General features: G+C 32.6%; 1 protein-coding gene and 1 long non-coding RNA gene across 10 annotated transcripts in view; one reads left to right on the top strand and one right to left on the bottom strand.

Annotated features, from left to right (window-relative positions):
* Positions 1 to 727: 727 nt before the first annotated feature.
* Positions 728 to 13,631, top strand: part of scrib (scribble planar cell polarity protein) — a 313,705-nt gene continuing 300,801 nt past the window's right edge. For 7 of the 9 annotated variants that reach the window (XR_012465828.1, XM_074177044.1, XM_074177046.1 and 4 more), the window contains exons 1-2: positions 729 to 1,039; positions 1,096 to 1,213. Coding sequence is in view for 8 of the 9 variants with exons in the window: in XM_074177044.1 (XP_074033145.1) it covers positions 878 to 1,039; positions 1,096 to 1,213 (280 nt within the window). In the remaining variant the exon portion in view is untranslated. Of the gene's footprint in view, positions 1,040 to 1,095; positions 1,214 to 13,631 lie in introns of all 9 variants that reach the window. The other 2 variants (XM_074177049.1, XM_074177050.1) reach the window with 1 other exon arrangement.
* LOC141482981 (uncharacterized) lies at positions 1,248 to 1,742 on the bottom strand. The gene is made up of 3 exons (XR_012465831.1): positions 1,673 to 1,742; positions 1,521 to 1,617; positions 1,248 to 1,459 (listed from the first exon to the last, which is right to left on the bottom strand). It is a non-coding gene; the product is annotated as an uncharacterized lncRNA (long non-coding RNA).

Here is a 13,631-nt window from a genome sequence, read left to right as displayed (position 1 = left end):
ATAAATTGATGATCAGTGGATATACTTCGAATATTTATGTGTTGTTTGTTGTTTGGGATCACTAATCACAAATTTAAAAACTTGATTGGTATCATGACTAAAATTAATCCAGGAATGAAAAATTATTGTAGTGGATTGATGAGCTCAGGAGTGAATTTAAGAACATTATTTCTATTGCAACAGTTTAAAGTTGCAACAGTCAATTGCAACAATTTAAAGTTGGAATTTTCAAATTATATTATGGAGAAAGTGAGATTAAGATCTTTCTCTCTCTTAACCACGGGAGCCATGGTTTAACTGTCGCGAAATACACGTATCTTGTATACAAATTACAAAGAGCCCTTCAATCCATGTTGGATGCATTTATATGTTACTGTTTTAGTCCATATATTTCCTTATTCTGTTTAACTGACGGGGATAGATCATACTGTCACATCTAAGCATAATGTCATTAAATTATTAGTGATGATCTGACCTGTTGAAAATATAGATATTTGTAAAATTGTCTGCTTTCAAGCTAGTAATAATGTATATATTCTCAACTGAATATTTTCATTTTTTAGGTTCAGCTATGTAAAAATAACGCAAGGCTGGCGATTCTGGGTTTATAAAACACATTACTGAGTTACTTTAGTTGTGAGACCTAGGGATTTTTATTTTATTAGTGTGTGAGCGGTTTTGGTGGCCTCATCCGTCAATTCTGTGGTGTTTTTCTGTTTTGATGTTCCGTGTTGTTAGTGTAGTGGTCGAGTGTCGGATGATGGTCGGTTCAGGTCATAAAAATCCATGTTTTGTTTAAGAAATGTGCATACTTTGAATAAAAAGTGATTTTTAATAAGTGATAGTGAAAAATAATGCATTTTAAGTTCATGTAGACATGTTTCGGTGTATACCAATTTTTAAAGGTTGCAACAGACAAGTTGAATATGTAGATAAGAGACATTGCTCTTTAATAAATGTTCCAGAGGATATTTTGAGGTACTCTAGGAGCCTAGAAGAGCTCCTACTAGATGCCAATAGAATACAAGTTCTTCCAAAGGTGAACAAAACAAAAATAGTTATTTATTTAGCATAACTAGTCTTTATTTTCCACAGAATTTCTTTCGCTTGCATCGCCTGAGAAAACTTGGATTAAGTGACAATGAAATTAACAATTTACCATCAGATATTCAAAACTTTGAACATCTCGTCGAGCTTGATGTTTCCAGAAATGGTGAGTAGAAAAATTATATTACTGCTTGATGATGTGATTTGGTGAAACACGTTTTTAATTGTTGCATCCATGTCCTTTTATTAGTACAACATTCATTATATTTTCAACTTATTTGAGAACCGTTATTATTTCACATTACTTTCATGATGTAATTTATTTCATCCCAAAACTTGTACTCTAGATTGCAGACTCATCAAGAATATTTTATGTTCTGATATAACCTGTACAAATGAGGATTTCAATTTACTGAAAATATTTCCTGTTTGAGCAGGTAATGTAAGAATCAATATGATCATTAAGCTGTTACCTGTTATATGTAAGAAACATTCCATCATTTCATTTGTTTTCCTTACAAATTTAGGACCTTGACATGCCCATATGATATTCAATTAAAATATCTCTACCTAAATAAAATAAAAATGAAAATTTTGATAAATTAAGGCAGGTATTGGTTCTTACATGCTGTTCATCATATTAATGTAAATAAAGTCAACAGATTGGAATGTGCAACGCCTACTTTTAAAGTTGTAAACATAACCATAGGCGTTTCCATGAAGGTTTTTTTAAAGATTTTGATAAGAATTTTATATGGAATTATTTTCTACACTAAGAAAAGTTTTTATAAAGTTGAACGGTTTACTAATGTAGGTATTATGAAATACAATTTTCATTCAACAATAAAATGTAGATGTTTTTTAAATTATTATTTTGATTATACTTTAAGAGGCAAGTGATTGATTTATTTTGTTAATGCCTCACAAGAGATGAAGCTTTAGTTTTTTGTTTTTTATTGTAATTGTCCCAGTAATTGTGTTTTTAACTGTATAAGATTCATTAAAGAAAATACACTAACAAAAATATTTGCAGTATTACAGAGTAGTACATATACAATGAGGGTTTAAATTAACAAGGTCCATCAGTTATTAATCAGTAAATCAATGTGGGGATGATGTTCTTAGTAGTTTTGTTATTTATTTATACCATAATTTGCTGGTTGAAAATTGTTTTTATAAATTTCAGAGTTGCGAGTAATTCTATCATTACAGATCTGTAGTTGCTTGTATCAATGAAGTATAAAGTACAATAAATTAAATAGATGTTTTGATTTTGTTAACTGATCTTTATGTAGTTTTTTGTGCTGATTTCATTTGTTTTTATCTATCACGTAACGTTTGCCTACAAAATAAGGATGAAATAATTGAAAAAGTACAAAAAACGAGGAATTGTGGATTTATTTTTATTATTTTAACATGAAGTAAAAGCAAAAAAAAACAATGCTACATAGCTAAACTAAGCATAATAGTGACACACAAGTGTTTGCAAAGTGATTATAAGTCTTTGTAAAAACATTTTCTTTTTCCGTCAAAGCTTCTTTTGGTACTTTTTCGGCTGTGTTCTTGTGAATTTTCCCTTTTTAACATCCAACGGTAGTCTACCATCATGTTAACATTCCACCGACTTTGGTATCTACGTTCCATTTCTGTTATCTCTTAATGGAACCGTTCTCCTTGTTCCTCACTTACAGCCCCTAGATTTTCGGGAAAGTAGTCCAGATGTGAGTGAAGGAAATGGACTTTGACACTCATGTTGCAGACCAACATTTTGTAGTTTTGTATCAATTCAGCAACCAAAGTTTTGTATTTTGGGTATTTTTTGTTTATAAGAAAGCATGTTATAACAAGTTTAAATGAATTCCAGGCATGTTTTTCTTTCATTTCTATTTTAGTGACAAAGATTTCATCTTTTAAAAGTTTTCTTATGTCAGGCCCAACGAAGACTCCTTCTTTTAGTTTAGAATCGGATAGACCAGGAAACTTTTCAGAAAGATACTTGAAACAATCTCCTTCTTCGTCTAATGCTTTCACAAACTGTTTCATTAGCCCCAATTTGATATGGAGTGGTGAGTAAGATTTTTTTAGGATCTGCTGAACTTTGTTTTTCAACATTTTCAACTCCAGGAATAAGATCCTTTCTTATTGACCACACCTGCTTGACATAGTGTTGTTTACTGTCACGGCTATCCCATTCGCATAGTAAACATGGAAACTTAGTGTAACCACTTTGTTGACAAACAGACCGACACATACCTGCCTTGTTCCAGTAGGAACTGGATTTTCCCAGTTTGGATTATTTTTGTTATTGAAATAACTAGATTGAAACTGTATTTTATCTTAGATATACACTCACATTGTGTAGTTACTTGTTCATCATAAAAGCTCCATAATTCAGACTCAATTTACCGCTTATATACACTATATAATACAGAAACATCGAACGCATACCGAACTTAAAAAACCATTTAATAAGAAAATTTCAAGGGAAATTTGTGACTTATCTGTAGGTGAATATTACTGGAGTTTTTTCCCAACACCAAATCGTTATTTTTACACCTCGACACGTGTTTCGATCACCAAGTGATCATCTTCAAGAGGAAGATAAAACTCCAGTAATATTCATTACACCAAAGGTTCCAAACAGTACACCAGAAAAATTATCTGTAGGTGATAGAATTTTTTTACAATTTTTTCCGTAATTTGTACACAAAATACTGTTGAAATCACTAGTTAAATATCCTACAATTTTTTCATCTGCTGTGCTATCTGGAAGATAGCACAGACCTGTGCTATCTTCCAAAATAATATGCCTTCTGATCAGCTCAGTGGAATAAGTGATACGTCTAGTTTTTCAGGCTGAATGATGAAAATACTAAAAAAAATTGTCATGAAAAACTGATTTTGCATACCTTCAGATTGAGATCTTATTTCTGGTGATCGTTTCAACAAGAATAAATGTTCAAGTTTTCCAGACCATCTGAGGGGGTTGGATATATTAGATTTATATCATTTAAAATGGTTTTGGAAGAGCAATAGATTTTCATAACCATACATTATTCTTGCACCCGGTTACAGAATGTGAGTTACTATGTGAAGAACAACAAAAGCACGGGAATCGATGAAGTACCTAACTATATTTTGGAAAGGTGCGCTCGTGCAATTGTAGCCGTTTTAACTTGCCTAATCAACAAATCTTTTAAGCAAGGTATTTTTATAGATGAACTCAAAGTGGCCATAGTAAAACCATTTTAAAGAAAAGTTTAGACATACTGAGTATGTCTAAACTTTTCAAAAGAGCAATGGCTAACCGACTAATATCATTCTTTACAAATTTCAATATGTTTTCCAATCACCAATACGGCTATCTGAAAAAGAGGTCTATTGAAACAGCTTTGATCCACTTCAATAATGAAATTGTGGAATCAATGGAGAAGGGAGATCTGGCCTGCGGCATTTTCATTGATTTGTCCAAGGCCTTTGATTGTATAGATTCATATCTGAAAAACAGATAGCAAATGGTAGAACTCAATCAGAAAAATACAATAGTTAGATCAAGGGCTTTGGGAACCTCGATGGGAGTCCCGCAGGGTAGTATTCTCGGCCCAATATGGTTTGATATTTTTGTTACGACTTCAAAGAAGTTACGAAAAATGTTAACTTTGCTGATCTGATCAATTACGCCAAATTTACAGATATGATCAATAACGATAGTGTCATGATTAAAAAATGCAAAGAATATTTCCTAGAGAACAACTTGGTTCTAAATTACGAAAAACCCGACTGCATTATGTTGAAGACCAATAAGGGTATAGAAAAACCAAAGTTTCTAGGTATCAAAATAGATGATAATTTGAGTTGGCCAAGTCAGATAGATAATCTATGCAGCAAATTATCTACAGTAATGTAAGAATATTAAAGAAATATGTAAATTTTGAAAAATCAGTCACTATATATTACGCAAATTTTTTCTTAGCCATAAGGTTAGGAAAAACTGTGTGGAGATCGAGTAACGAATTGAACAGAGTTTTTCTATGACAAAAAAGGGTGGTACGTTTACTTTTCAGTAGTGGTTTTTTGGGATTCTTGTAGCTGTTTATTTTTTTGAATCTATTTAATTCTCATAAAAAATAAAGATTATTTTGAAAAACATAGTAAAAAGCATAATTATGGAACAAGGCATGAAGATGATTTTGCGTACCCTAACCACATAGAAGCTCTGTACTAACGGAGCAACATCTACAGATCAATGAAATTTTATAATAGGCTTCTGTAAGATATGAGAAACAATGAAGTGACACGCATATTTCTGAAGTGCGTTAGAGAATTCCTAATCAAATTTCATTAGTTCGGACTTCCATTGTCTAATATTATATAAAATGATTTGAAATCCCTGAAAGAACCAGTACAACTGAAAATTAAAAGTAAAAGCTGGGAGTTTTTTATTTCTCCAATCCATGTCTGGTCTCCTCAAACAGCCTGGAAAACTTAGTGGTCTGTTCATTTTGTGGAATTGACCTTAAAAAAAATTATCTCTATCAGGTAGGTATGTCCAAAATATTCAACACTCCACTGCATCTCGCTAGGGTTTATTGTATCTCAGACTTATTCAAACTTGACCAAACAAGTCCAACTTCTGACATTCAGGTCAGATATGGATAGGTCATAGTTGATTATCATGTTGAAGGGCATTCCCACAATATGTGACTTTTAGTGTCGATCTGTAGTTTGCTATAATCCACATAAGCCTGTTTTGTGCAATTGGCATTATGCACAATTCTGTATTTTGTCCATCTAGTCCCTTAGATATATGTGAAGAGGAGGTAAATGTAGGATTAGCATAGCACATAATGATGTATACATACTGTACCTGGTAGGTGTTCAAAATCGATATTAGTTATTAATTTTTACTTTTTCTATCTTATTTCCACTTCTCTACCATCCTGGAGAACTTGATTCAACACTGGTTTCTTACGCTTGCCAATCAGATTCAACTGTAATCGACTGGCAGAATTCATGTTACAGTATTGGAGTGGTCAGTTATGTTTTGAATCCTGTGTTGTGTACATATACGGAATTTTAAAGTTTAAAACTTTTAAAGTGTCAAGTACTCATGCAGCTGAAGAAACTGCTAATTTGTGTCCCTACACTCCGCATACATTTTTTCTATACCCAGCCGCATATTATTAAAAAAAAATCGGTCATTCCTTAGTGTGACTTTGTACAAGCAGCCTTGTCTGGGAGATCACGTGCACTATGCATGATAATGTTTTGGAGCACTCTGTTGCTTAGATGGGCAGAGTATAGACGACGAAGTACTACACATGGAATTACAAGATACGGCAAACATATCTAAAAATATGATTATATGAAAATATATTTTCCATATGAAAAAACTGCTTTGAATTGTCTGAAGAATAAAAGGAAATATTTGGATCAACAATCTCCCATTCACTCAAGTGCAGATCTGATTCCATCCCAACGTGAATTTTTACAAAATAATTAACAAATTCACACATATGTACTTAACTATTGGCTAGATGTAAGGAAAAAATACATAAAAAAAAGGAAAGGCAAAAATGAGCCAATCAATTTAAATCTTTTCACAGTTTTTTTAAATGAATCCAAACAAGAATCAAAAAGTTGTAAATCCACATTGTAAGTGTTTGCAAGTCTCAAAATTTTTTCTATAGGCTCATTCTGGCCATAGTTGGTATGATAAAAGAAAGAAACCTGTTTGAAAAAATCGAATAAAGGAAAAATAATGGTGAACAAAACATATCAATACGTTATCAGTTTGGAATCCCCCGTATTGTCAAAAACAAAATAAACCATTAGCTGAAAAAACTGAATGATTAATAAATATTCGTTTTGGATGGTTTCTGGGTTTTGCCATGGTCTTCTTTGGTTACAATCTCCTAATGTTTCAACTGCAACTGCGGCATTCATCTTCAGTGGCGTGGTCGAAGTACTCTTCTTGATGTGACAACTGAAACTCAGAAGATGTCTGCCGCATTTGCAGTTGAAACGTTTGGAGATTATAACCAAAGAAGACCAAGGCAAAACCCGGAAACCAACCATAACATTGATTAACATATAATAACTATTTACTGCCAAAATGTTGGAGAGATACGGTCCATAATGCAAGATATTACAAACTCTGTTCTATGCTCTAGTAATCTATATACAAAATGTTTTAGAAAAAAAATTAATTTATGCAAAACAACAATATATTTAAAATGAAAAACATGTCAAGTATTATTGTAATGTCTGTAAAAAAAATCAAATTTTTGCAGCTTTCAAGATTCCTATTCTTTTCATTTAGAATGAACTAAGCCAAATGTGGAAAATATTCTTTCAATGAATGAGAAAGAAGCAGCAATAGTGAATAAATGAAAATATGGAAACACTTTTTCTTCAGTCCTGGAAATATTCCGTTGAGATTTCCATTTTTCACATTTTTTTAAATACCATGAAACATACCATCAGTGAAAACGCCTGATATAACTAAACATTTGATATGTAAAAAATTTATAGATAGCTTCTGAAGTAAGATTTTTTACTCTCCGTTAATATTTGCTGTTTTTGTTGGGCAAAGAAGAAATGGTAGACTGTTATGCAGTGTTTATATCGGTTTGTTAATTTTTGCAATCGATTTGAGTTGATGCTAGTTTCATGAAAATGGGCTTTTAGAATTTTTAATTGTTCATTATGAGAAAAACGCTTTAGTTTTTTGTAGTCTTATCTACTGCGATAGAGGTAAGCTTGAGAATCCTAATGTATTATTCGTCTGATTTTTCCAAATACATATTTGAAATTTCTCATTTCATTAGATTCAAAAAGTTTGTAATTTTCATCAGAAAATCGTGACTTTTTTTCAACCCTCCTCAAAAGATTACTTGTTGAAGTAGGATATTTTTTTTGAAAAGTTTGATCCAATCCATGGATCATATCGAACAACATTTTTCTCTGATAACATTTTTTTCAATCTTATTAATATTCACTCAAGAAGAACTTAACCAACCTAGGCCTATTTTTATTGTGGACAGTGGTGGGAGCTATCAGAAATGTATCTGAAAGTACTGTTATCCTTATAGACAGCAAATCCCAAATTCTGGACATTTTTAGTAGCCAAGGCATCTAAGAATGGTAGTTCCGCGTTGGTTTTAATTTCCTATCTTATAAAATATTCCATTAATAAGAAAATACATCAACAGATCTCCAAAAATAGGATATTATATTAAGTATTCCCGATATTAATTCCCTATTAAGGTAGGATATGTTCCCTTGTGCGAATTGAATAGTGAAATTTTCATCCACATTTTCCAGTTTCCTTTATTTTATATTTGATGTGTTTTAACGTGCTTATCCGGAATATATGTTCTGTATGTTTTGTTCATTTATCTACTATTTGCAATGATTATCTTCTTGAATGCATGAAAACGATGAAACAGTTGAAAGCTAACTAGGCAAAATTGACAGAGTTTTATTGCAATTTAATGCACTCAATCTGTTCATCCGATTAAAATGAATATGAATCGGCATCCCTACATATTAACATATCTGGTAGTTTGACTCTGATACTACAATATTGTGGAAAGAAAGAAACTCAGTGGAGCAAAATAAAATAATATCATCCGACTTGAAGAAGGTGAAGAACTGGTGCGATACAAATTTAATGTCTCTCAATGCATCCAAAACGATTAGAATATCTTTCAAATGTGTACTTGATGAAATTTCAGTAGGCGCTGCATGTTACAAAATAAATTAAACACAAAATTTCTCGGTGTATCCATTGATAATAGGCTGAAATTTGATGAACACCTTAAGCAACTCAAGAGTAAGATCTCCTCCGGATGATATGCAGTTAGAATGGTTTCAAATGAGTTGGGTTTCCATATCGCAAAGACCGTTTACCATGCACTTATTGAATCTGGACTACGTTTTGGAATACCTTTTTGGGGAGCATGCAACTCATCCCTTCTCTCTTCTGTATTGATATTACAAAAGAGGGCACTAAGATGTCTCTGTAAAGTCAAACCCAGAGAATCGTGCAGGAACTTGTTCACTGCAAATACAATTTTAACAGTCATCGCACTTTTTATCTTAGAGATGGTTTGCCTTATTTATAAACATAAATCAAAGTTCAACTTTGCTTCTACTCCTTATGCTACTCGTAATAGCAATTGTATCTTTAGACTTCCCAGCCCAACTTCGAATTTAATAAAGGATTCCATATACTATAATGGCGGTAAGTTGTTCAATCATTTGCCACTAGAAATGACATTTGCAAGTTTAAGCAGCATTCATTTCAAAAAGGCGGTGAAGAACCTACTTGTTGATAGACCCTATTATAGTTTGGAAGAGTATTTTAGCGAATCTTTTTAACAATATATTAGTAATTTATTATTGGTACTATCACTATTTATATGGTGGTATTTTATCTATACATTTTTAGAACTTTTTTATATTTATCTACATTTATACATTTTTGGAACTTTTTTATATCTACATTTATACTTTTTAAGTACTTTTTCTATATTAACATTATATTTTTTGAATTTCACTAGTTCGGACTTCCATTGTCTACTATATAAAATGATTTGAAATCCCTGAAACAAATAAAAAAGAATAATTAAAAAAGAATAGTTGAAAATAACAATTATATTAAGCAACAATAAACCTGAAATGAAATGATAGTGAAGTAACCTACAAGTAAAAATATAATAATTGAATAAATAAAAATTAAAGGAATGCAAAAAGAAAATAATAAAATAAAAATAAAAAGTGTAGAGATTCCAAGTCACGTTAGTTCACGACGTTTCGATTGTTGGTATCTACAATCGTCTTCGGGTGATGACTGGACTGATTCCGCCGAGAGATGACTATTTTATAGGTCGTTGAAATACTTTCACTTTCTCTACTTTCTATTTTCCGCTTCACTGATTCCGTGAGAGATGACCGATTTGGCGGGAGTTGGTCATTTTCCGTTTGATGATGGGTTTTCATATGTTTCGTATATCTACGCTGGCCTGGCTGAATACGTTGTTGGACAACATGTATGCGGCTTCCTTAAATTTTCTCCTGAACCAATGTTCCTCTCTGTGCAAGATCTCAGCTTGGGACCACTCGATGTTGTGTTGATGGGTCCAAACATGGTCTGCTATTCCTGATTTGCTGGTTTCTCCTCGCTGTGTGTGCTTCTTGTGCTCGGCAATGCGACAAAAAGAGGAATCATCAAGACTCTATTAGACCGTGCTTTTGGGCTCTGTAATACAAAGGAAGGTCTCGAGAAGGAACTAGACATCATCAAAAACGATCTTCAGCGGAATGGATACTCCAAAGCGATGGTAGAAAAGACTTTGGCTAAAAGACAGCAGGAGCCTCGCAAGGAAGAGAAGCCGTCACAACCAGTGCTTGCACTTCCCTACATCAGAGGATTATCGGAGAGGATAAGAAGAATTGGTTCCAAGTACAACATTAGAACCTGTTTCAGATCCGGTAACACTATCCGTAGCAGCCTCACGAAAACCAGGCCCCCAAACGCGGACTGCGATTCCAAGAATTGCATTTACCGGATACCCTGTGAGTGCGGAAAATCCTATATTGGTGAAACTAAGAGGCCATTGAATGTTCGCATTGCCGAGCACAAGAAGCACACACAGCGAGGAGAAACCAGCAAATCAGGAATAGCAGACCATGTTTGGACCCATCAACACAACATCGAGTGGTCCCAAGCTGAGATCTTGCACAGAGAGGAACATTGGTTCAGGAGAAAATTTAAGGAAGCCGCATACATGTTGTCCAACAACGTATTCAGCCAGGCCAGCGTAGATATACGAAACATATGGAAACCCATCATCAAACGGAAAATGACCAACTCCCGCCAAATCGGTCATCTCTCACGGAATCAGTGAAGCGGAAAATAGAAAGTAGAGAAAGTGAAAGTATTTCAACGACCTATAAAATAGTCATCTCTCGGAGGAATCAGTCCAGTCATCACCCGAAGACGATTGTAGATACCAACAATCGAAACGTCGTGAACTAACGTGACTTGGAATCTCTACACTTTTTTATTTTTATTTTTATTATTTTCTTTTTGCATTCCTTTAATTTTTATTTATTCAATTATTATATTTTTACTTGTAGGTTACTTCACTATCATTTCATTTCAGGTTTATTGTTGCTTAATATAATTGTTATTTTCAACTATTCTTTTTTAATTATTCTTTTTTACTTGTTTCAGGGATTTCAAATCATTTTATATAGTAGACAATGGAAGTCCGAACTAGTGAAATTCATCACGAAACATTGTCAATCACCTTCAAACAAATTATATTTTTTGGTCAATAAGATGCAAATCTTCGGACAATAAAGTATATTTTACGTTTGTTTGAAGGTGGTTGACAATGTTTCGTGGTGTATTTCATCAGTTCGGACTTCCATTGTCTATAATATAATATAAATAAAGTTATGTCACGACGTTTCGATTGTTAGTATCCACAATCGTCTTCGGGTGATTTGATTTGATTTACTTCATGTAAATCCTAAAACTTGGATATTGGAACTAAATTTTTTGGTATCCGGATTTTATCTTATTATACCCTCAAATCGTTTGCTTAGCAAAATTTCGAAAATTATGACTTTCCACACATTTTAATGAATTGAACTTAAGGTACTGTGATATCACTCTTGAATAAGCTTTAAAAATCTTGATAATACCCGAAGGACCCACCTATTTAACTTTTCGCTTTTTCTTATATGAGTCTCTATTTCATAAACTATTTTATCTTGCATGTCTTGAACTAAACTTGATAGGTATCCCTCATAAATGGCCTCGCTTTCAAGTTTATAGCATTACCGTAAATATATTTATGTATAGGTACCTAAATAGTAGTTGCCATCTGTTTTCTATCACCGTCGGTGGCGGACACATGACGCACGGAAACCAGAATAATCAAGTAGCTGGTGTTAAATCTCACATTTCAATGCTTAAATATCCACGAAGCTTTTCATTCAAGTTGAGAGTCGAATCTTGAAGAGAGGCACATTAGAATACAAATAGTAATCTTTTCATAATTGCTTTAGACAAAAGTAGAAGTAAAAAATTTTAATGACATTTTGCAATATGATATTTTACGAGTTGTATACTTTGAGAAACATAATATACAAATTATATGTCATACAAAGACCGCCATTACATTTTATACACTTCAGTTATTACAGTGAATTATGTTACTCCATGGCTGGAAACATGAACCTCATTTCTTGAAGAAAAATATTGAAAATTCATCAAAACTTAGAAAAACTATTTTCGCCTGCATCCAACCAGGTTCAACTTATAAATTCATGGCGATAATTATTCGGTTTTTTTTTTCAACTCATTAGAATATACAGGGTGGCTCAAATGTTGACATCCAAATTTTTTGAATATTATACCACATGACCTATTAGAATCACCCTCATTTGTGTTATGCAGTTTATTGCAGTTTTCGAATTATGAATTTTTCAATGGTTTTATGAGAATTTTCTGTAAGACCAGCCCAAATATTTTCCGAGAGGAGTTTATTTCTGTATTATAATTAATTAATTATATTTTCATGCATAAAATAATTAGCTTTCTAAAACAGTACGGCACGAAATTTTTTATGGATATTAAAATAAATTTATGTTCACCTGAGATATTCATTGTAAAGTCCACACTTCATTTTGTTTGGAGATTCTGCTATACAATGTGATTGGACCAGTAATGTGCGTTGTGTGTGTTGACTACATCATTATTATGAAACCTGCTTTTATTATTCCAGCATCATTAGGGTATCTAGATTATTATGTATCATAACTTGGAGGCACGCGATGAATACTAAACCGCAAACCAGGCACCAAATGAATTCTGCAAGTGTGGCACCTCTTACTCACCCCAATTTCTTCTGCTGACACTCGGAACTGAAATACGTGGCTTTATTTCAAGCTGGTGCTGATCCACTTTACAAAAAGTTTTCCGCATCGTCACATGATGAGGAAAATGTTCATGATATTATCGAGTTGTTATGCGTGAATTCCTTCGAGATTCTCCAAATATAACCAACAAACCAACATATTCGTTAGGAGTCAATAAAAAAGACATTGCTATATATACACCATAAACTCTATTTCAATATGTGTCATTGTACTGACACAAGATGACATTCGATTCATTATGGAAAACCGACTTTTTGTACATCCAAATATTTTTTTATTGATAAGGTTTTTATTTATTTGAGTGGAAATTTCGAAAATGGTTGATAACAATTTCAACAATGAATTTCATTAGTTCGGACTTCCATTGTCTAATATGATATAAAATGGTTTGAAATCCCTGAAGTAATCAATAAAATCAAAATGAATAGCTGGAAATAACAATTATGTTAAGCAAAAAAAACTCTGAAATGAAATTACAATAAAATAAAAGTATATTAAGCAATTGTTCAATTTTCAATTATTGCTTGTATTTTATTTTATTGTAATTTCATTTCAGAGCTTTTTTTGCTTAACATAATTGTTATTTTCAGCTATTCATTTCAATTTCATCGATTCTTTCAGGGATT

This window comes from Leptinotarsa decemlineata, unplaced genomic scaffold (assembly GCF_025532065.1).
Source record: "Leptinotarsa decemlineata unplaced genomic scaffold, Ldec_3_MD MMD2_tig00002159_RagTag_RagTag, whole genome shotgun sequence".
NCBI lineage: Eukaryota > Metazoa > Arthropoda > Insecta > Coleoptera > Chrysomelidae > Leptinotarsa > Leptinotarsa decemlineata.
Note: the sequence above shows the minus strand (reverse complement) of the source record. Positions and strands in the feature narration are given on the sequence as shown.